Source organism: Paroedura picta, chromosome 12 (assembly GCF_049243985.1).
Source record: "Paroedura picta isolate Pp20150507F chromosome 12, Ppicta_v3.0, whole genome shotgun sequence".
NCBI classification, from domain to species: Eukaryota; Metazoa; Chordata; class Lepidosauria; order Squamata; family Gekkonidae; genus Paroedura; species Paroedura picta.
In genome coordinates this window covers 21,492,440-21,514,815 of record NC_135380.1, presented here as the reverse complement: position 1 = coordinate 21,514,815, position 22,376 = coordinate 21,492,440, and the positions used below count along the sequence as shown (strand labels likewise).

General features: G+C 44.8%; 1 protein-coding gene across 6 annotated transcripts in view; it reads left to right on the top strand.

The window, feature by feature from the left end:
* The window catches only part of FGFR1 (fibroblast growth factor receptor 1), an 81,187-nt gene that overhangs the window by 5,080 nt on the left and 53,731 nt on the right, over positions 1 to 22,376 (top strand). For all 6 annotated transcript variants that reach the window (XM_077306452.1, XM_077306449.1, XM_077306447.1 and 3 more), the window contains exon 2: positions 17,250 to 17,465. In XM_077306452.1, the coding sequence (XP_077162567.1) occupies positions 17,375 to 17,465 (91 nt within the window). In that variant the 5' untranslated portion in view covers positions 17,250 to 17,374. The remainder of the gene's footprint in view (positions 1 to 17,249; positions 17,466 to 22,376) is intronic.

The following is a 22,376-nucleotide window of genomic DNA, read 5'->3' as shown; positions in this document are numbered from 1 at the left end:
ACAAAGGGGCTATTGCCATTCAGCATCCTGAGGGAGGTCTCTGAAAGGGGGCAGCTCCTGGCCCCCACTCACCAGTCTGCTGTTTCTGGTCTAAATTGCATGGATTGCTGTCAAGGTATCGTATGGGTCAGTTCTGTTTTGTGACAGTGTTGCCTAGGTGGGCCTTCCCAGTTAATCTCTCACACCTGTGTGTTCATCTCTTGATGACCCTTGCCTGAAAATCACGCAGCGTGCCATCCTGCAGCTTCTCACATGCCGCATTTTGCAATGGGAGTCACTTTGCAAGTTTACGTGAACCAGTGCTCACTCATAGACTTTGACTAAGCAGGATGTGCAGTTCTGTTTATTTGTGAATGTGAGTAAAAATTTGTAATCTGGATGGAGATATTTGTTAAAGATTGACTTAGCCTCTATTGGGCTGCTTGAGAACTGAAAAAGAAGAGCTTCCTTTTTATTGGCAACTTTGAGACGATGCATTCCCTGGCTGTGCCATGACTGATTTCTAGTCCTTATGGACAAATGGTGACCTTGAAAGTGCATGGTAATACCTGGTGAAATTTCACAAGTGAGAAATATGGCATGACTAAGATTTCCCTATGACTGGGAGATGGGGCTTTGCTTATGCCATGTCCTCTTTCTTAGAAGATGGAGAATACGTTATTTAAAACAAGAAAATAGGCAGATTGGCTTCTGTTAAATACTTTGTGCAAGTTGCAGAATTCAAGTTTACTGTGCAGCCTTGAGTCTTAAGAAGTCAGTTGTTGCATGTCCATTCTGTGAGATTATCCGAATGTGAAGCTGCTTTTATACTGTTAGGCTCATGTAGCTCTGTACTTTTACAACCCTTTCGTCCAGTTTTGTTCCAAACATCTGTGACGTGAGATCCAGGAACTGAACTTGGGCCCTTCTGCGTGCAAAAGTTGTGTTCTACTGCTAAAGCACAGCTGTTTCCCTAAAATATTAACTTGTCTTATGCTGAATCAGATGTGTGCTCCACTTGGCCCAGTATTGTCCAGGCACTGGAGTATTGCCCAGTATTGTCTGGAGTCACTGGAGTCTCGCTACCTACCATCCTTGGGATAGAACCTCGAACTTTCTACATGCTCTGATATCACATGCTCAGTTTCTGAGCCTTATTTATTTATATAGTTTTAAGTGTCAAAGTCTTGCTTGAAGCACCTGCGAGAATTACCAGTTCTCTGGGTAAACCTGTTTTCGGCAAGAGAGAAGTGTATCTCCAGTTTAGCTTGGGAAAAAGTCTGTTTCAGACATCTGGGAAACAATGACCATGTATTCTTATTGGCAAAGTGACATGAAAAGCATGTGGGCAACAGCGACTGTAGGCCATTACATTTCTCCAGCTGTCCCCGGTTCACAATGCTGACTGATAGTAAATGATGATACTGGCACTTAGAAGCAGAACCCAGGGTGAGCATCAGCGGATGCTGATGATCAGAGAGCAGACTCTCATGGTGAGGGGCTTTGGTTCTCTTTTGGAGATGGGAAGTGTTTGTGGGGGCTCAGATGTGCAGAGGTGGAGCTTAATCCGTTTTCTCTTCCAGAAAAGCACACCTGTAAACTGGCACGGTTGCTTCCAAAGCAGGGGTAGTCAACCTGTGGTCCTCCAGATGTTCATAGACTACAATTCCCATGAGCCCCTACCAGAAAATGCTGGCAGGGGCTCATGGGAATTGTAGTCCATGAACATCTGGAGGACCACAGGTTGACTACCCCTGTTCCAAAGAACCCAGAGAGCTCTGGACTGGTGGGCCTCATGTCCCTGTCTTCCGAACTATAATTCCCAGGGAACTGTGTTAGTTAAACTGGCATAAGTGTATAGCACTAGTATCTTTCATTATAGAATCTGATCTGATGTTCCAAAGTTGCACATTGGAGGCAAAGTCCTACTAGAACAAACTGGGCTTCTTTCCATGTGCATGACGTTAGGATTGTGGCAGTAATGTTTATTTTTTGTAAAGGATTCCAGATAGTTCATAGGCAACAGTCTGTAAACGTAGTCAATCTGACTATGTAAAATTATCCTCCTGTGAGTGACTGGGAGGGCTGAGAGACGGCGACTTGCCTAAGCCTATTTGAATACATTGATGGTAAAAGCAGGCTTTGAAACTGGGACACTGAAGCTCTTGTGTCAGTATACCAATAATTAAAAGAGAAGTTAATAGTTAAGCAATGACAGCGTCTCTAAAATAGCTTGCCTTTCAAGGGCCTCTTTCCATCGCAGTCTACCATGAAATTTAGGCGTGCTGCAAAGCATGAAGAAGGTTCTAAGCCACCCTCTCATTTCCTTCAGCATCCTTCAGGTCGTGCAGTGCAGCAGCAAGGTTCTTGTGTTTCACGTCTGCCATTGCTATGAGAATGCACTCATTGCTGTTCTCCGGCTCCCTGGTTCATGGGGTATGCGTCCTTCAAAGAGGTGGTTTTTCTTTCCTATTCCTGAACCCCAGAGGGACCCAGTGGGTTTCCAAGGGTCTACAAGAGTTTGAAAACCAAGGAATGGAGAGGGGCAAAGAACTCATGTCTTTCTTTGACAACAGCCTGCAATAAGCCTGTCTTCCAGCCGTTTGAATGCTATCAGGATTGCATGCATTTGAGCGATTATTTATCAGGCTGAATTGCTGGTTTTAATGTCAGACATCCCTTTGGGTGACTTTGGGCGGTGATATGACCTACAGATACCAGGAATAAAGTTGAATTTAAAAAACGAAAAAAGCTACGTCGGAATTGGTCCGGAGAGGGAGAGGGTTTGAAATACATCGTTAACTCAAGCCGACGGATTCCTGTATACTCCTCTTTTGCCTGTACATCCCTTGGCCCTGCTCAATGTAAACGATTGTAAGAGGGGGAAGAAAAGAGAGTTCTGGGGAGTCTGCCAAGTCCTGGCTCTCTTGAGGCTTGTCGCATATTTCTTTGGCAGAAGGCCATCTTCCCCCACACATGAGCACTTTCCTTCCGTAATCTCAGGGGTGGCTGGCATGCATTGGTGCTCCTCCATTGTCGTCTTCGCAGAGGATTAAAATACATCAAGACAGCTTCTGACTGGAATGGAAAAGAAGCTGCAGCTTGTGAACTAGACATCAGCTTCTCGGCGGGCGGGGGGGGGGGAGAGGGATCCTAATCCCTCGCCATCCCTGATCTGCTTTGGAGTAAGGAGTTCGAAGCCCAACTCTAGTAAAGTTCAGAAAAGGCCACTATGGTTTTCAGGAGAATCAGAAGTCTTATTGTTCCTTTGCTCTCAGGCCTTTTACGTTTTTAAAAAAGAAAGAATCTGAACGGGCATGTGTTTCTGAAGCAGCCACCCCTGGCAGCCATTTTGGATTTTTTTAATGGGCACAGAGTTGGGAGACGAACAGGCCTCCGTCCTAGGATGGAGCCCACTGGGAGGATCGCCCACACCAACCTGAGGAAGATGAATGAGCACAGTCTTCTGTTGATCCTTAGGGATTACGGCTGGGAAAGTGCAATCTGGTTGTGTCTCATGCTAATTAGTGGGAGGAAGGGAAGGCATCATCCTGGTTACAGTGGCTGGCCTGGCTTTGACTGCTGTTTGTCTTTCTGTGACCCAAAGTAAATGGCACTCCAATAACTGAAGGACATTATGCTGACTGAAAATTGCTCCAGAGGTCTGTGGCCTGTGTCCCTAGAACCAGTTGGCTTGGTGCAGAACTGAATACAGTTCCTCACACACAGATCTTGAAAGTTGTACTGGAGAAATGGAATATTAGAATAAGAATGTGAAGGGGATAAGAGGCCAAAAATTATTATTGGACTGAAGGGATTCTTAGAGATGCTTTGCACAAAGGGAATGAACCAACACAAGGGCTAACTGCGAGCACTAGAACAATTGCATAGGGTGCTCCTGTGTATATTCGTGGCTTAATGTGAGATCTTGGGTGTGCCGCTTTCCCACTCAAGGACTCTCAGCAACTGTTGTTGGATAGTCATCACTGCTTCATTACCTGGAATCCCTGGTTTGAGTCTATGTATTTGATGCTGGAACTTGGGATAAAACAGGGATTTTGTTGGTGTAGCACCTATCCTGCTACTCAATAACTTCCCTGCCTGAGATGATTGAGATGATTTTGGAGGTGGCTTCAGGACTTCATGGCCACCATGACAACCATGGGGTCCTTGCAGGTCACATGCTCGATCTGGCTCCCTCTGGAGGCCAAATATGTGGTTTGGTAGTGGTGGGGTTGAACTCTTGCTTGGAATTTTGGTGAGGTTTGGCTTCTTGATTGTGAAAGGCTGATGACCCTTTTTCTAACCACAAGACAACACTGACTCACTCTCACCCCATCATCACCCCATGCCAAGGCACATGCGTTTTCTGTGGACCACTTTGGCTGTTGGGATGCTCCTTCAGAAGGAAATGGAAGCTATTGTGTGGCATAGCGGTAGCCCCATGACGGCCCGGAGGCAGCCTGAAGTTCAATAACATCAGATGGAGCACTAACACTTGGATATGTGTGGTGGGTCCGGCACACTGTGGAAGTCAGCCAGGGTGTTACTTGGGAGGCCTCTATTTTAATTTTAAGGATCTGGACTAGGTGTTTCCATTCATCTTTGTATCTCCCCTGCCGGACCTGTATACACATCCCTGGGAGAAGGATGTTGGTTTTGCATACCTGGATGTTGATTTTCCTGAGTCTGCTTCAACCATTAATCTGTGTGGTTTCCTTCCCCAGCCCCAAATGCAATTAAAGATGTTTTTATTTAACCAAATTGTTTCTCGCCTGATGTGTTCCAGCGCAGGGGTGCAGGAAGCCTTTGGGGGAATTTTTCTGAATCCTGCTATGGAATAATTAGCAAGCTAGTTTAATACTTGCTCCCAACTTGTTTGTTCATTGAGGCATTGGGGAGGTAGGGGGAGGGGTAGAAACTTCCATGCAAACCTATTTGCCAGGCTTACAAGAAGCTTTTGCGTGATGTCCTTTGAGCTAGAATTTATCTACAGGCTGCAGGCCTGGGAAGTATTCATAAATGGGTAAGGAATGGGGGGTTCCCGTCTTTGCAGGCTGCCAGTTGAAACTTGAATGAACAGATAGGCTGGTAAAATATTTCACAGGCCAGTAATGTTTGAAGAGTTGCTTCTAGTTGCAGATATCCCTATAGCTCTCTGAAGCATTTAGAAGACTTGCTGTATGTTACCCTTTCAAAGTTGTTGCAAGAGAGTCAATATTCTTATGTATGTTTTCAAAAGGGGAGTGGCTGAGGCTGAGAGGCTTTTTGCCCAAGACTACCTGACAAATTCATGGCAGGAGAGAGGTTTGATCTCAGGTCCTCCTGACTTGCGCTTGTGTTTTTATCTTCTGTGGTTGCCTTTCAATTTGAATTACACTGAGAGCCAACATTGCTGTGCCATAGAATCTTAAACTGGGGTGGAGGGTGGCTCTGTCTCACATTGGACTATGCAGTGTGTTGCAGTCCAAACTCCTTGTTTCTCAGACTGTTAGAGCTTGTGACTCTGTGTGCATATGGTGTGTGTTGGGTGGGGTGGGAGGAGTGAGGCTTCTAAGCTTGTCCTTCTGCTTCTCCCATCCACCCCAGGGCCAAATATGTGCTAGTGAGAATCTTTCCATGCTGGTAGATGTGTTTCGCTGGACGTTGCTGCATGTGAAAATCTATGGATTTGGACACTTGTGCCGTACTTCAATGGGGGGAGATGGAGCAGACCCACCTTCCTCACTATCATAAAACCCAGCACTTGAAGTCACGGGAACAAAGCAGCAGTCCCTAAGCCTCTCTGTTGATAGGCGATAGAATGCTGGAGGGTCTGGGTATCCCTACAAACCCCAGGCAAAATAACAGCTGGCAGAGTTTAAATCTGCATTCAGCCTGTTCTGAAGGCAAGCAAGGAGGAAGTATGCTCAAAGGAGCAGGAAGTCTTCAATTCAGCCAATCAGGACAAAGGAGAAGACTATTTGAAAAACATCAGGAAGTTTCTAATAGAACTATGGTAAATACACATCTACTCTGATGCCCCCTGTAGGATATTCTTTGTATCCTTTTGAATCATGCACACTAAAGATCTTGCCTACTCCAACACTTAACAAGGGTCCTTTGCCAGGAGGTGTTCAACCCACTGTCTTTAACAGGAAGAGGGATGAAAAATCCCACACTACATTAATGTTGTGTGTCGGTCCCATCTTCATCCCACAGTTTGAGAACCCAGTCTCCAAACCAAGCCCTGCTCCTTAATACTAAAGAACCTTCTCTAACCACTCCACCATGCTAGATCTGAGAGACTGAATTCCCTCTCACCCCAGTAAGCTTCATAGCAGGCCTTGTGCTGCCTGCTGACTCTTAGCCTATATTAGAGGACTGTTGTGTGAATCAGACGGGAAAGAGAGAACTCTGTATGCCACGCCAAGCTCCTTGGAGGAAGGGTGGTATAAAAATGCACTAGATCTGGTTTCTCAGTGATGATGAAAACAAACTCTGCACATAATCATAGGCACACCTTTCCCCTGCAGCATTCGATAGTTATGAGCCCTGTTGGGCATGTGACTAGCAGCGGATGTTTGTTTATTTAGATATTTATATTCTGCTTTTCCTCCCGGTTGGGGGGTGACCCAAAGTGACTTATAACATTGTTCTCTCCTCCATTTTATCCCCCCCCAACAACAACCAGAAGGGTGGGAGGGAGAGAGATTCATTGAGCTTCCATAAAGTGTTGAGATTTAAACATGGATGTCCCAAATCCTTATGTGACACTCTAGCCAATACAACACACTGGTGCTCATTCTGTGTGTGTGCTGAAGACAAAAGCAATTAAAGGAAGCATTTATGGCTCATCTTTTGACTCCCCCAACATATCCACCCTTGTTTTTCTCTCTGTGTATTCCTAGGCTTGTCTTTGCCCTGTGGTCATTTGGCCTGACCTTATTTTAGGCTTCCTGCGGTCCAGTTTGGAAGGCTTGTTCTTAGCATAACCTTTCAGCGTCCAAGAGCTGAGTCTGCACAGCAGTTTGATGTCACAGGTGCCGAGCTGAAGTTTCCATTGTAGCTGAGTCACCCAAGCAATCCTCTCTTTGATTTTCTCTCTCTCCCCATCTTCACTTTCCCTCTACGTGACATATCGAGTGCTAATTCTGTAACAAAACAAGAAGAGGCCTCAGGGCTTGTTTGTGTTCAAGGTACACATACGGATTTGGCAGGCTGAAGTCAACAAGGTTTATTTGTTTTATATTCCTAGTTTTACCTTGGAATAGAGTCAGAAATATATCTGAAATAGGCCTTGTACTAGTTGGGACTTGTGATGGGAATACCTGCTGTGGGTTCAGCAAGAAGTTTCTGCCCAAAGGAAATGACCATTTGAACACTGGGCCTTTATGGTGAGCTGTTACTTCTGTTGGAACATTTATTCTGAACATCATGCTAGGTCCTGTATAGCAGGCCTGTAAAAAGAGATACACCTGTTGATCTGTGGTCATGGCATCCAATGGGGAAGCTTATCATTGGGCTATCGGGTTGTTAATCTATAGGCAGATGGACAACAAAAATTGAGTCCAATAGCACCTTTAAGACCAACAATGATTTATTCAAGGCGTCTTGCCTTGAATAAATCTTTGTTGGTCTTAAAGGTGCTATTGGACTCAATTTTTGTTGTCCTGCTTCAGACCAACACAGCTACCCACTTGTATCTATAGGCATACAGGGCAGTGAAACTATTCACCAAGTAATAACTCTTGTGGACTGGAGTCCACAAGTAGCCCAGTCCCTGTACAGAGAACTGGCAATTTTAGTGGAAAAAAGCAATTTAGGGGTACATATATTCACTTGAACCTCTTGTGGCGCAGAGTGGTAAGGCAGCAGACATGCAGTCTGAAAGCTCTGCCCATGAGGCTGGGAGTTCGATCCCAGCAGCTGGCTCAAGGTTGACTCAGCCTTCCATCCGACAGAGGTCGGTAAAATGAGTACCCAGCTTTCAGGGGGGTAAACGGTAATGACTGGGGAAGGCACTGGCAAACCATCCCGTATTGAGTCTGCCAAGGGTCAGACGTGACTCGGTGCTTGCACAGGGGATACCTTTCCCTTTATATATTCACTTGAGGGGCGTAAAAATGATCAGTCATATTGTGGACATTGAAAGTATCTGTCTGATTGAAATTATGGTCTTGGGACAAGCGCAGAGGCATGTCTGGAATGTGCATCCACTTTTTTTGTGTTTCTCTGGGGAAAAAATGTCTGTTTTGGAGGGTGGACTCTATGGCACTGTCTTCTCTTGAGGCCCCTCACCTGCCCAAATCCCACCATCCCCAAGCTGCACCTCACATCTCCAGGAATATCCCACTCCAGAGATGACTAGCCTAATTCACGCAAACTATTTACATCTCCTTCTCCCTGAACTATAATCCCATCTGAAGCAGCTTGAAAGTCCTCTCTCTCTCTCTCTCTCGGGAAGCCTGGGAGCTGTAGGTTCTGGGGTAGTTCTGTGTTGGAATTTTGAATACCCAATTATCAGCACTCCCCTCTGTCTACAGTTCCCAGTGTTCTTCAGGGACGCCTTGGTTCCCATCCTTTCATCTGCAGCAGGCTGTGATTTAGCAGCAGACAGGTGGGGAAGGCATCAGGAGGCAACACAAATGGCTTCCCTAACCCCACCCATCCCTCCCTTGCAGTATGGCTCCCTTGGCTGAGAGGAATAGTTAGTGGATGGCACATGGTCTGTGCCCAAAACTTCAGATTTGCATTGTGAGCAAAAAGGGTATTGCTGTTAGCAAGGCACAATCATTCTGTTCTTCCTGCTGCCTGTGAGTGGATAGCCTTAATGCTGGCGCTGAGCTCTCCACACACAGGATCCCATGCAGCTCTCTTTCCACCATCTCTGCAATGGCATTTTTGTTGGCTTTCTCCTACCATTCATGAGCTAGGCCCACTTTGTGTGCATTCGCGATGTGCGTTCTTTAGTTTCTTCCTTTTGTTTTATTTCTTCAGGCCTTTTCCTTCCTCTTGCAGCTAATTTTCCTCCAGATCATTGCTGGGAGGTGAGTCTGGGTGCTGCTATTCGCTTTTTAAAAAGTGAACGAGGAGGTAAAGCAAACTTCCCTTCCGTGACGGAGCATGGCCTCTGGGAAAGAGGACTCGTACACTCCCTCTTGGACACCTCGTAGGCAGCCACAGCTGTTCCATTTTTTACTCTGTTGCTGAAGTGACAAACCTACGATTACTTTCCTGGATGTAAGCCCCTATCGGATAATATGCTTCCTGCTTCCGAGTAGACCTAATTGAGGTTGCTCTCTCGGGCTCCTGCAATGCCAGCTAGACCAATGAGTTTCATCTCAGGCCAGGTTTCAGTATCCAGATCAGATGAGCTTATTCTATGACCCCATGAAACTTTATTGCACATGTTGGGACAATCATACGTACGCCAGTGTTTCTCAGCTGTATTTATGGTGATTCTTCTTGGAAACATCAAGGTAACACTGTGGGGCGGGAGTGGGGGGCTTCTATGTTTGGTAGTTCTTGGTGCATTTTTAGATTAATTTTCCATCCCATACCAGCTAATCTGCAATATACATCCCATATGACATTTTAAGACTTCTTGAACTGGATGCTCCTTCACTTTTACCCAGAATCATTTGTTCCTTTTCTTCTCTGTGCTCCACAATGTTAGTTTTTGTGCCCAACAGCCAACTTGGATGAAACAGATCCTACAAATCTTTGGCATTCTCATTATGTGATGTTTTGGGATTTTTCTGTGGACCATTCTCTGTAAGTGAAGTTTTTTGGCATGGTACCTTGGCTGTTGTGGCTGCGGATGAATTTATTATCAGGTGGAGGTGGAGCTGTGGCCACATGTGCCTGAGCCACCTCTTGACATCCTAGCATGTCTGCAGAACAATCAAAGTCTTTCAAGAAGGAGGATGTGCAGGGGTGGGAGCGAGGGAGCGGAAAAAGCAAGTTGGAGGTGAGCAGTGGGCAGGTTCTCACTCATGGGAAGGAAGGAAGGAAGGAGCTGACGGGGCAGCTCTGTTTGCATTCCAGTCTCTGGGATATGAATGGCAGTCCTGTTCAGTTTTCTATCAGGACTGTGTAAATACCAAAAAGAACTGCACTTCTGTACTTGGGCAAGTGTCCTTCCAGTTTAGAGCAAGCTAGGAACAAGGGAGGGAGAATTCCCGCTTTCAGGCTTGATAGAAGTACGAGGTAGGAATCCAGTGACTCAGTGGCAGGCTTGTTTTTCCTCCAATGAAAATACACACGCCCCACTCACAAAACCATATAATCCTAGTTGGGGGGAAAATAGAGTTGGAATGCTTTGTGGTGGTTGGCGTTCTTGAGCTGGCGTTTATTTGGGGGGGGGGCTCGGTGGCAGCACCATGATTATGGAACAGTCCCCCCCTGGGATGTACACGTGACCCCCATGAACTCTCTCTGTCTCTAGGAGGCAGCTCAAGACGGTTTGGTTTTTCTGCCCATCCGTTTTAAATTTCAATTCATGGCCTTTGGTATGTTTGGGGTTACATTTACAATGTAAGCCACCTTGAGAGAGATCCAGCATGGTTAATACGTTAGACCAGGTTTGAGTCCCTGCTCCGCCATGGAGGCCTGCTGGGTGAATCCTCTCAGACTAACCTAGCCAGCCTCACAGGGTTGTTGGGAGGATAAAATGGAGGCAAGAAGAACAACGTAAGCCCTTTTGGGTCCACACTGGGGAGAAAGGAAGGATGTAAAATAAAGTAAGGGTTGAAAAGTGGCTAATACGTGTGTTAAAAAAAATACATAAAATGTATCCCGGAAGGAAAACATCTGCAACAGAACTCTAAAACAGGGGTAGTCAAACTGCGGCCCTCCAGATGTCCATGGACTACAATTCCCAAGAGCCCCCTGCCAGCGAATGCTGGCAGGGGGCTCTTGGGAATTGTAGTCCATGGACATCTGGAGGGCCGCAGTTTGACTACCCCTGCTCTAAAACATCCTTGATCGGAATCATGCTGCTACCAAGACAATACAGAGTCTCTGAGCTCTAGTGGGAAAGCATCTGTGTAATAGTTGTGCATCGAACTCCAGTAAATCATTGGCAGGGTGCTATTTAAGGTCACCTTTATACAAGCCTGTTTCTGTGCTTCCTAGGTCAGCAACCAGTTTTGCTGAAGGACTGCTTTGAGAAGGAGGTGGGTGTGTGAACTAAGTACCTTTTCAGATTGCAAGCAAGGCTCAGTGGCTGAATGCTCCTCCACAAAGGAAAACAGTATCCCTTTGTGCAGGAAACAGGACGACAGAGGAAAAGATTACAGGCTAGCCTTCTCCCTGACAGGCAGGTTTTCTAACTGCAGGGGTTTTGAAAGGGGCAGACATATTCGATCCCATCAGCTGCCAGTCTTCAGTGTCAAGTAGTACAGCCAGGGCACAAGTTCAGGCAGCCAGTGAGAACGAGGTTCCAACAGGAATGCCTCACCCCCCCCCCCCTGTTTGCTATGCTGCTCACTTAGAGCAGGGGTAGTCAAAGTGCGGCCCTCCAGATGTCCGTGGACTACAATTCCCAGGAGCCCCTGCCAACATTCGCTGGCAGGGGCTCCTGGGAATTGTAGTCCACGGACATCTGGAGGGCCGCAGTTTGACTACCCCTGACTTAGAGCTTCATACTTTTCCACACTGTAGATCTCCGAAACTTTTGACAGTGTTTAGGTGCTTATAGAAGGGTGTTTAGTGGTTTAATACATCCATAATGTAAAATATTAAGTGATGCTTTGAGGACAACTGAGAGAGGCAAACCACTGGAGCTTGCTCATTTGGTTTCTTGCTCTCTCTTTCCCCCTCTCCTGAGCTCTCACAGCAATTTGGCTGCTGCCTGAATATTTTTCTGCTGATTCTTTCACGGCTCTCCAGTGCCCCTCTTCTGCTACGTTGCCTAAAGGCCACTTCCCAGCTAGTGACTCCTCCTTGGGATTCATGCTAGAAATATGAACCTGGCACTTCTTGAATCCAGGCCAGGGTTTCCTCATGATTCTGCTCTGAGCCATCCTTGAGGTGCATAAGGGGAAAAGAATTCAGGGGCCGGAACCAGCTCAAGGGACTTTTTTTCCAGTAGTTTTCCCTGCTTCTGAAAAACTTTGTTCCTCCCCCCTCCCTTTTCAGGTTGTCAGGTTCACTTTGGGAAACAGTCATAGCTGTTAGTAGGTCTCTTCATTAGGCCGCATTTCCCGTAGCGTGTGTACTACATAAACAAACCCGTTTGGAGACAGGGCAATCGGTTTCCTGAAATGCCAGCAGCTCTTCAGCCAAATACTTCACCCCTTAGCAAAACTTCTAATATTTAGTCAACTATTTTAGAAATGTGTTATTGGTGCCTCACTGGGGCTCTTGGGCTAAGAATCTCCAGCCAATGTTTAACTTCCTCTGTCAGTACACAAATTCCGGGCGCCAGTGCCTTTGAGAGCAAGATAACTAAATAGCACTGCTTTTTTCCTTCCCAGATATGCTGATAGGAATAGAGCACCTTTGGCCCAACCAATTTTCCACTGTCCTTGTGCCCTTAAACATATGGTGACCAGGAAGCGAGCCTCTTCAGCGGTGTCTCCGGAACATATATGAACCCACAAAGCTTCCTCAGTGCCAAGTCAGACCCGTGGTACCTTCTAGATCAGATTCTCAGACAGTGAGAATCCTTAAAAATGCTGGAGATTCAACTTGGGACATTCTGCTTGTAAAGCATGTCCTCTGCCACTGAACCACATCCCCATCTCCTCTGAAAAGCCTACAATTAAAATTTGGAGTCCGTAATTTATTTATTTTTTATTTATTGATTGATATTTATATACCGCCTTCCCCCGAAGGCTCAGGACGGTTTACAGGGAACAGATACAGATAACATGAGGTAACACATGTGACAAAAGCAATAACAGTACAACAATAACCCCAACATGATAAGCGCATAATGGAATTGATCTCCTTGTCGCCTTTGTTGTCCATTAGTGAATAAAGCAGTAACTTACAAACCATGAGTGGTGAGAAGTAAATGATTTTAAAAGGGTTCTGTGAGCCAAAATTACTTGCCCACAGAGGAGACAGCTGCCTGCATGATTTGTTTCTCTGATCTAGTCTTGTTCTGGTTATCATCCACAGGTGATTCTGTTGTAGGGGGCATTATTGGTATGTTCCCTCACTTCCAGTGCAGAGTTGCAATAGAATGACCCACTGCCAATAGGGCCTACTGGTTGCATCTCTGCATGAATCCTTCCAAGGATTCAATTCATGCTAGAGACCCAGGGCTGAGGTCTCCTGTAGGGAAGGTATTTTTATCTCCTTGACATTGTTTTGTTGTTTCTGTTGTTGCAAATACAAGAGTCAAGTGTACAGAATGCTTCCCCATTTTGCAAAATTTAGGTTCCCATTCTCTAAAACCCTGGGTTGTATTGATTCTGAATGAATTACTAATGCGGAGGGGAAGCGGGGATCAACTGAAGGCGCCATGATGTTTTGTTTCAGCTCTTCTGCTCCAGCTTAGCTTGACATCCACAACCAAGTTTGGGCAGCCCTCTGGAAGTCTTCCACCCGTTGTCCAAGTCTTTACCATCTGTCTTGCTTCAAGTCTTGGCTCAAGGTTATGCATTAGTAAATCAGTTAACTAAAACATGACATGATTAATAATTGAGTGGGTCATAGGGACCATATCACTCCAGTCTTGGCCCAGCTACAGTGGCTTCCAGTTTGTTTCTGGGCTCAATTCCAGATGTTTGTCTTGATCTTCAAAGCCATATATGGTTTGGGACCAGTATGCTTGAAGGACCACCTAGTCCTTATGAATCCTGCTCATTGGTTACAGTCATCTTTGGAGACCATGCTTTGAGTTTCCCTACCTTCTGAGATCAGATGGGCGGTAACCCAGGAGAGGGCCACCTCAGTCATGGCCCCAAAGCTCTGGCACTCTGTCCTTCTTTGTGAAGACTTTTTTTGTTCCTTTTGACATTCCCTCAATGGTCCTTTCCTTCCTAATCAACATTTTAATGTTTTGTATGTATTTTCACTCAGTTTTCAAACTGTTCTTAAAATAGTTTTGATGGGTGTTTGGGAGGAGGGTTAATTTGAATGGTTTTATGATGTAACCACCTTGGCATCCTTTATGAGGGCAGAAATGCCAGATATGAATTTTGTAAATAAACACACCTGAACACACAAAGCTACCTTAGACTGTTGGTCTTCCACGATCAGTCTTATCTACTTGGACTGGCAGTGAGTTTTCAGAGTCTGAGGCAGAGGTCTTTCACATGATCAGCTTCCTGAGTCTTTTAAAAGAAGGTGCTGTGGATTGAACCCTCAGAAAAGCCTCCAGGTTATGCTCTGCTAGACTCTATCATGTCTAATGAATTAGTTTCTCCATATGTTTTGCTAACCGCTAAGTTTAGGAAGGGGATGAGATGCTTTTCATAAAAGAAGGCAAAAGAGTTAGCTTTTATACCTTGCTTTTCTCCACCCTAAGGAGACCCACTCTGGTTTATAATCTCCTTCCCTTCCTCTCTCTACAACATTTATATGCACACATACAAAATGGTGGAACTGCAAATATTTGAGACTTCAGGTGGCACAATGCCCTGTCTATCTCCTGCTTGTTATTGGCGGGGTTTGGAGGTGTCCTCAAATGAGTTTGTTCCCTGCAGCTGGACAATACCCTGCTTTTACTAAACCAATCTCCCTTTCCTGTTCTCTCTCTACCTTTGGCTTAAAGATTTTACTTTCATTTGCTTGGTCTGTGTTGAATTTAATTTGCTTGGATTTGACTTGGAATATTGCAGTGTTTGACTACCTTTCTTGGTTTCCTGTTGTCCAAGTGAAAGCTCCTTGTCTGTCTTCTTCCAGTCCTACTGACCCATCTGCTGAGGCCTTGTGATGGCTACAAAAATGAGTAGCATATTTAATCAACATTTTCTACTGTAGCATGGTGCCAGTTGGCATTATGGTCACTTGTTTTTAGCAACATACTTTCAGCAAGTGATGTGAACTGGCTGGTTTTTGCTGGGTGTGACCAGGTTTTCCCCTTCTGTGTGTTTGCCAGATAAAGCCTTTCTTTTTCTTAAAATGTAGGGAATAGGAAGGGGCCATTTTGTTAATTCTTTCTTTATTGCTTATTGTAGGACTTGACAGATCCCAGGTGCCAGGTAGCCGCAGTGCCTAGAAATTTCACTGTGGTGGGCAGTATTTTCAAAAGTGTCTCTCAGCAGACTTCAATAGAAATTCAAAACTTATTTATTATTTTACATCAGAAGCTATGTTAAATGACATAAAATATGTGTGTATTTTTTTACATCTCTTGTGTATATATTAACTTGAAACCGTTTGGTAGTAGAAATTGAGTTCATCTCTTAGCTGGTTGCTTTCTATTCAGGACAAAACCAAAAAGGGAAACTAGTGTTCTTTATGTAATAAATATTTGCAAATTTAAACAAAATATTTTTACAGCTCAAACTTGGGCTTCAATGTTCCATTAAATTGAGCTTCTTAAAGTAATAAGAGAATTAGGTTAGAGTTAGAGGTTAGTTTTTTTATTGTGTTGACAGCTAAGGCTATCTCTATATTTATGTGCATGCAACACCTCTGTTACTGCTTTAATAAAATTATTAGAAGATGTTAGCTTAACATTTTAATGTAGCTATGCTTTAAAAATATAATCAAAATACCAAACTTTGAAGGCTGAAACAATGAGTCTGGTTCCTAAATATTTTGGGTGGTTCCTGGAGCCAAAGAAAATATTCCAAGGCCTGGCTTACTGTTTCCAACAGGATGAAAGAGTACCTTCTGATCTCATGCAAATGACCCAAGTTGTTACAATCATGAGCAGAACAAATGAAGAGAGCATGTGGGTGGGCTTGAAAGCCTTTTCTCTTTTCAACCGCTCTGTACTCACTTTCCTCCCTTCCCCTCCCCTCCCCCTCTCGGCTTGGCAGGGATTACATAGTGACCACCCCCTATCCCATGTCAGATTTATGCCTTCCAAGAGTTGGCAACCCTTGTTTTCAGGTCTTGTGTGTGATAATTGGCAAATGGCTTCCTTACTGAGAAAGATGTATTTCGCTCTGTTCAGTTTCCACCCACTGGCAATTCGCTTCCCGCCTATCTGGCCGTATAACTTTTCTCTAGCATCTGAATTTTGGCTTGTGAATCACACCACCTTTGGGTGAAACTAGATGACATGGTACCCCCAGGTTTGCACTAGGGATGCCCTGCCATTTTGTACAGTGAGTTCCTTTCAACAGCATTACAAGTTCCTGATTCAGGTCAGGACAACAGACGGACAAAGAAGGACTCCAGTCTTCTCCAGTGTGCTCTTTTCCCAACCTAAAACAGCACCAGGTTTGGGGGGATGTCAGCACATCTCAGCCATTTCCAGCTGGAAAAATGCCATGGGGGAAGCAGGAGCCTCTCCTTTCCCTCTGCCAGGGTGATCCTGGCCAGAATCAGGCTTCTGGGATCCTGCTAACAGGAGGTCCCTCAATGGGAACTCACTTTGCAAAATGGTGGCCTTCCCATGAGGTGAACCTGGGGGTACCATCTTGTTAAGTTTGGCCTTAGAGTCTTTGAATAAGGCTCTAACTTTGTTATTCTAAAACTCTGTGGGTCTTGATGGCTGTTTCTGGAAGACTGTCTCATGCCACACTGAAATAGGCAAATCATTCTTATATTACACGCATCTTAGGGGATTTGTTTTTAGACTAGCACATTTGTCAACTGATTACAGGTGTTGATATACATGTGTGGATGCTCTGTCGCAGATATAACCAAGTCAGCATGCACATTTATCTCCCAATCACTGCTTGAACTGTCATGGCGTCTTCAAAAGAATCCTGGGAATTTTTGCAAGGTGCTGAGAGTCCTATTTCACTGTTTCCATGTCTTCCAGAAAGGCCGTGTCCTGGGAAACGAGGGTGACTGTCAAACCAGTTTTCAGTCTGCAGAATGGATGTGCTGTTTTGTGTCTGAAGGAATTCCAGAGTGTTATCTCTTTTAATCATTTGTAACAAACACCACAATGGCACCTTTAAACAATGAGGGGCTTATTCTGTGTGGAATGTACACTATAAGTGTCAGCCCATTCAGGAGCTGTAAGCTGTGGCCGGTACTCGGTGGAAGGGGGACCCAAAGGGGCAGCATGTAAAATTTTCTGCTGTAGTTCCGTATTCTGAATGGGCCATCTGGTAGTGGACTGATTCAGTACTTTTGCATCCCACAGAAAACAGTGGATGCCAGTGAGAGGGCAACATACATTAATTGCACTGTTTTCTAATCAACAGGATTTGAAGAACTGATTGGACAGAACGAGTGAAGCGTCTTTTCCCTTTCGCAACCTGGGCGCCCAGACCCCAAGTCCTCATGGAGCCTGAGAGTTCATTCACCGACAAGTAGCAGGAGAACTGGGATGTTTACCTGGAAGTCCCTCGTTCTTTGGGCTGTGCTGGTCACAGCCACACTGTCCATTGCCAGACCGGCACAAACCCTGCCAGAGCAAGGTAGGAAAAGCCAGCGATTCTCACTCATTTCGGCGGCAAGATCTGTTCTGTCTTTCACCCAAAACAAGAGCCTCCAATGTTGTTGAAAGAGAAATAAACGTGGATGCCTGTTTCTTCCTAAGTATGCATTTATAAGGGTTCTGTCAAACAGCCTTGTTTCCTCTCTCAGGGCATCATCTGTTGCATTGCTTGTGTTTATACGATGGGGTGTGTGGCAAACTCTTGCCAATTTTGAAACAGGATCCTGCAGGTAATTCTGAAGCATGTGTTCACCTCACTTTGAAGATTACTGGATAAAAGAAGCATTGGTTTAGGTCTCCCTACCGCATTGTCCACTTCCTTTTTAATGCCCATTTTGTGACGGGGGCTCATGGGAATGTGCTGGCAGGGGCTCATGGGAATTGTAGTCCATGGACGTCTGGAGGACCACAGGTTGACTTCCCCTGCCTTGGCAGACTCGGCTAGCATGGTCAGCTATGGGTCATGCTGGTCACCCCAGCTCCATAAAGCTAGAGAGACAGAGGATGTGATTCTCCCTGCTCCATCACCTGTTGGTTTTAGAAACCTAGTTGTCCCAAATGTACATGTTAGGCAAGAAAGCAAATAAAATAGTAACACAAAGCCCTTGACATTAGTGCCATTCAGAGTTGGCCCTTGGAACCCAGTGGTCTCAGCCCCCTGCAGCATTCTTCAGTGCATAGCATTCTGAAATTGCTGTGCGTGAGAATTTCCTGGTGGATTCTGGTTTATGCTAATAGGGAGGGGCAGTGCTGCTTGGATATTCTTTCTGAGGCTCTGGAATGCTTTAGATATTCAGGCCAGCGTACAAAGATGAATTCTGTGATTCTTGGATCCAATAGCGAGTGATAAACATGTGTGCAAGGAACACCCGTTTCTGCAAAACCCACAAAATAATTCATGTGAATCTGCCCCTTTTCTTCATTTATAAAGGAAAAATGCTTTAAAAATGGATATATCTGCCTGTATGTTAGATCTGCTTGCACCCACAGGTAGATATGAGCCTTGCTTATATCGCTTACAAAATGTTTGTAGATGAATTTATTCGAATGCCTGGATAGTGCCATCCTTTATCTCTATAAATTAGAAACATTTATGTGTGCTTAAAAACAGGCTGTGGTTTTCCAAATTTGTTTTAGGGCGAGTTACTTATATTCCAGGATGCTGGTTCTTCTGGGCAGATGCCAGTTTCTTTACTTGCATGGTAATAATGCAGCTGCATTATAAATCATATAGACAGGAGAGGAGGAACCAGCAGAAGGCATATTGTGGTCTGTCAGTGGACAGTTTGGTTCTGAGATTCTCACAGATAATGCTAGATTAGCCAGGTCTTAGTCTGATCCTACATGACACTACTTGGTTAAGTATTGTTTCTTAAAGAAGAGTCAGGCCTGAGTATGAGCACTTGTTTGTGAACAGGGATCTGCATGTGGATAGATCTGGTCAGAATCGATATCAAAAGAACCCCTTATTGGTATTTTCTAAATAAATTTGGGTCTCTGGATTGAATTTAGGATTTTCTGGGATACTGGGAAAGGGGTCCTGAAAAACCCTTGAAATATTCAGGAGTAACTAGAAATATCAGGACCCAGAGTTTTAAGGCTCTCAAGACGGTTATTTCTTGATTTTTGCGTCTGTTGGTGTCTTCTTCCCAGGGCTTGGTTTTAGTTTGCCAGGTTGATTAGGCTTAGATTCTGTGCTTTTTGGAAATTAGTTCTATGGAATTTGCAACATTGTGTTCTTTGTGTGAATTGGTTTGTATCAAAGTTGTCCTTTGTGGTTGGTTCTTGTGTTTTGACATTGCGTTGTATTCTCACATTGTATATGTAGTTTGATGCTTTGATTTTTCATATGTTGGGTTTACAGAAATGTTGTGACCATGCTTGGAAGATTCTATGGTTGTACATCAACTGCATTCCCACTTTTCTGCTGAGATTCCCTGATTCTTCAGTGTTTCTTTTGGCTTTTTGTGAATGGAAAACCTGTGAATGATCTCTGAGGACTTTAGTGGGTGTGGAGATGATTGATTTAGACCAAGACTGAAATTAGCCCACCTCCAGAGTGGGGGTGGCCAACCTGTCGCTCTCCAAATGTTCATGCACACACTGGCAGGGGCTCATGGTCATTGTAGTCCATGGACAACTGGAGAACCACGGTTTGCCATCCCTGTCTGGAGTGTCTTTTCCTGGAGCAAGCAACATTTTGCAGGATATGTGGCATCCCTTCAGGATGGTGGGGATGCCATAATTCTGCAGAATTTTAACAAAATTACAGAACGGGCAGAATTCAGGTTTCTGATAATCTTGGCATTCATTTACAGGGAAAGCAGGCTTCTATTTTTTATGGTTAGTAACCTTGAAAGTACACACCAGGGGTTTATGAAAACTCAGGGACCAAAAGCATTTTCTGTGGTCAGGGCTGAGTGCCTTAAATAGTCACAGAACTATTTAAACAGTTACAGAATACATTCTGCAAAGAGAATCATATACTAATGTATATCAGTCACTGAAATGAGCTTTTTTCATTTTGCAGAATTTAGTTTACTTTGGTGAATGTTTGGGTCTTAACAAAATCTGTGTGGACACGGTGTTACTGCTCTCTGTAGGAGGCTGTGGGTGTGTTTTTCTGTGTTAAACTTCCTAGTGTTTGCAAATGCCCCAAGAATGTTCATGTTGTAGCACAACCTAATTTGATCCAGGATTTAATCTGTTTTCAATGTTGGTGCTTTGTGTTGAAGTGTGAAAAACAAATATAAATGCGCTTCCAAACATGTGCAGAGTATCTCTCCCAGTCTCGAATTACCACGGCCCATGCTTGTGATTTATGGGCTGCCCATCTGATGCAGAGTTGATCTCTTGAGCTCCAAACCTCTCAGTGGATACGCTCTATGCAGCTGGGATGCTAAATGTCATTGTTTTTGAGCAACCTTTGTGATTTTGCCTCTAGTTAGTAAAGAGTGTGATGAGCCAATCAGGTATGTTTTCCCAGGGCATAGAGAGCAGGTCAGGGAGCTTGAAATTGGTGTGGTGGGCCAGGTTGCATTTCTTGTTTCCCCCTACAACAGTTTTCTGGATTGCTGATTCAAAGCCTGCCAGAGTGAAGTGCAAGCTGGTTGGCACAGAAGCCTTGGCTTGCAGCTCTGCCTGCAGCAGAGCTAGCAGATGGTTGATTTGATGCTGACGCAGTGTGACGTGAATGCCCGGTCTTGTACTCCTTTCAGACACAGTGTTTGAATTAACTCATGGGCAGCCACACTGTTAAAGTTAATTGACCACAGTTCACCCAGGTGCAGAGAAGTTGATGCCTGTAGAATTTGGAATCCAGGTAATCGGTTTTCGTTTTGATGTTCTTTCTTTCTAGTTTGTTTGCTTCCCTATAGGAAGAGACAGCATCCAGTCGGCTCGACTGTCAAAAAACTTCACAATGCCTATAGAAATGTATCTATACTGCATAGCGTAGCTAGCATGGCGCAGACATGACAAAGGGGTATCCTTTGTGTTGTCAGTGGCTATCAGTCTTTTGAAATCTGGGACCCATCTTGAGTCCCCAAGAAGCAGCATGGGGCCACCTGAGTTCCCCACAGGTATCATGTCCTATCATGTGAGAGGACAAAGAAGAGCTCTGCTTTTTCTGTGGCCTCATTCCTATGGGAGATAACTGTGGCAATCTAAGATAACAATGGCTTCTATGAACTCTGAGAGTCTAATAATTAACATTCGGGAAACCCTTCCAGGGACATTTCCCGCAAAAGGTTTTCAGTTATCTCAAAGAAGACTATTTGATTCATTTACCTGCCAGCAATCCTCAGTGGGGAACTAGAGCTGCGTTCAGAAGTTAAGCTGAGAGGCTGTGATGGACCCAAGGTCATCCAGCAACCTTCCAGTCTCCCCGATCCTTGGCTGTGAAGTCGGTGAGGCTGAGAGAGCTCTGAGAGAATTGTGACTTGCCCAAGGTTACCTAGTTGGTTGCATGTGGAAGAGTGGGAAGTCCGCTGTTCTCCAGAATAGAGGCTGCCACTCTTAACCACTACACCGAACTGAACCAAAATGGGTAGTACACAAGAACATGCATATATTTTCCTCTTTCCTGAATACCAGATGCCCGGGGCATATGATGCCATGCCCAGGTATTTCTCAAGGCATCTGTCTGATGTTGGAAGGAGTTCTCATGGTCTCATCAGCCAGGAGGTTGTCATGCTATAGCCTTTGTACCATTCTAGTTTGATCAAACTAAAAACAAGGGTTTGGTTCTTATATATGGTGTACTTGTTTACCCTGTTTTACAGCATGTGTAGACATCTTCTCGTAATAACTGGGTTGTTATTTCCATTAGCTGCCAGATCCAAAAGGCTGGTGGAGAGACGAAAGTTGTAAACACACTTGCAGAGCAGGCCAAGGGAGCAAAACAGGGGTAGGAGGGCTGCAGGAAGAAGACAATTGAAAAGTCTCTTTAGCACAAATTGCAAATTGTGCTAACATTGCAAACCAGACCTGTCATGCTGAATTGGAACAGGACTCTGATCAGATGAATGAGTTAAGCCTCCCCTCTCTAATCTGTTTTGATCTGGGGAAATCTGAAGGATTTGGGGGTGGAAAAAGGGGGGAAAGTGGAGATCAGCCCAGCTGCTGATTTGGTATCGGAATGTAGTGTACTCAGTGCTTAAAAAAAAAAATTATGGGAGGACTGCAATTCTATGGGCCTTTTCGCACAGGGATCTTTGTTGCAAATTGTTTGCGGAATGAAAAATCGCCATTTAAAATAGTGGAATTCGTCGTTATGCATACCTGCCTTTGTAGTAGAATCAGTTGCGTTTTTTAGCGTTTCCCACAGGCTTCCGGTCTCGGCAGAAATCGCTAGAAAGGAAGCGCTATTGCCAAGCTCGTCCCGCCCCTG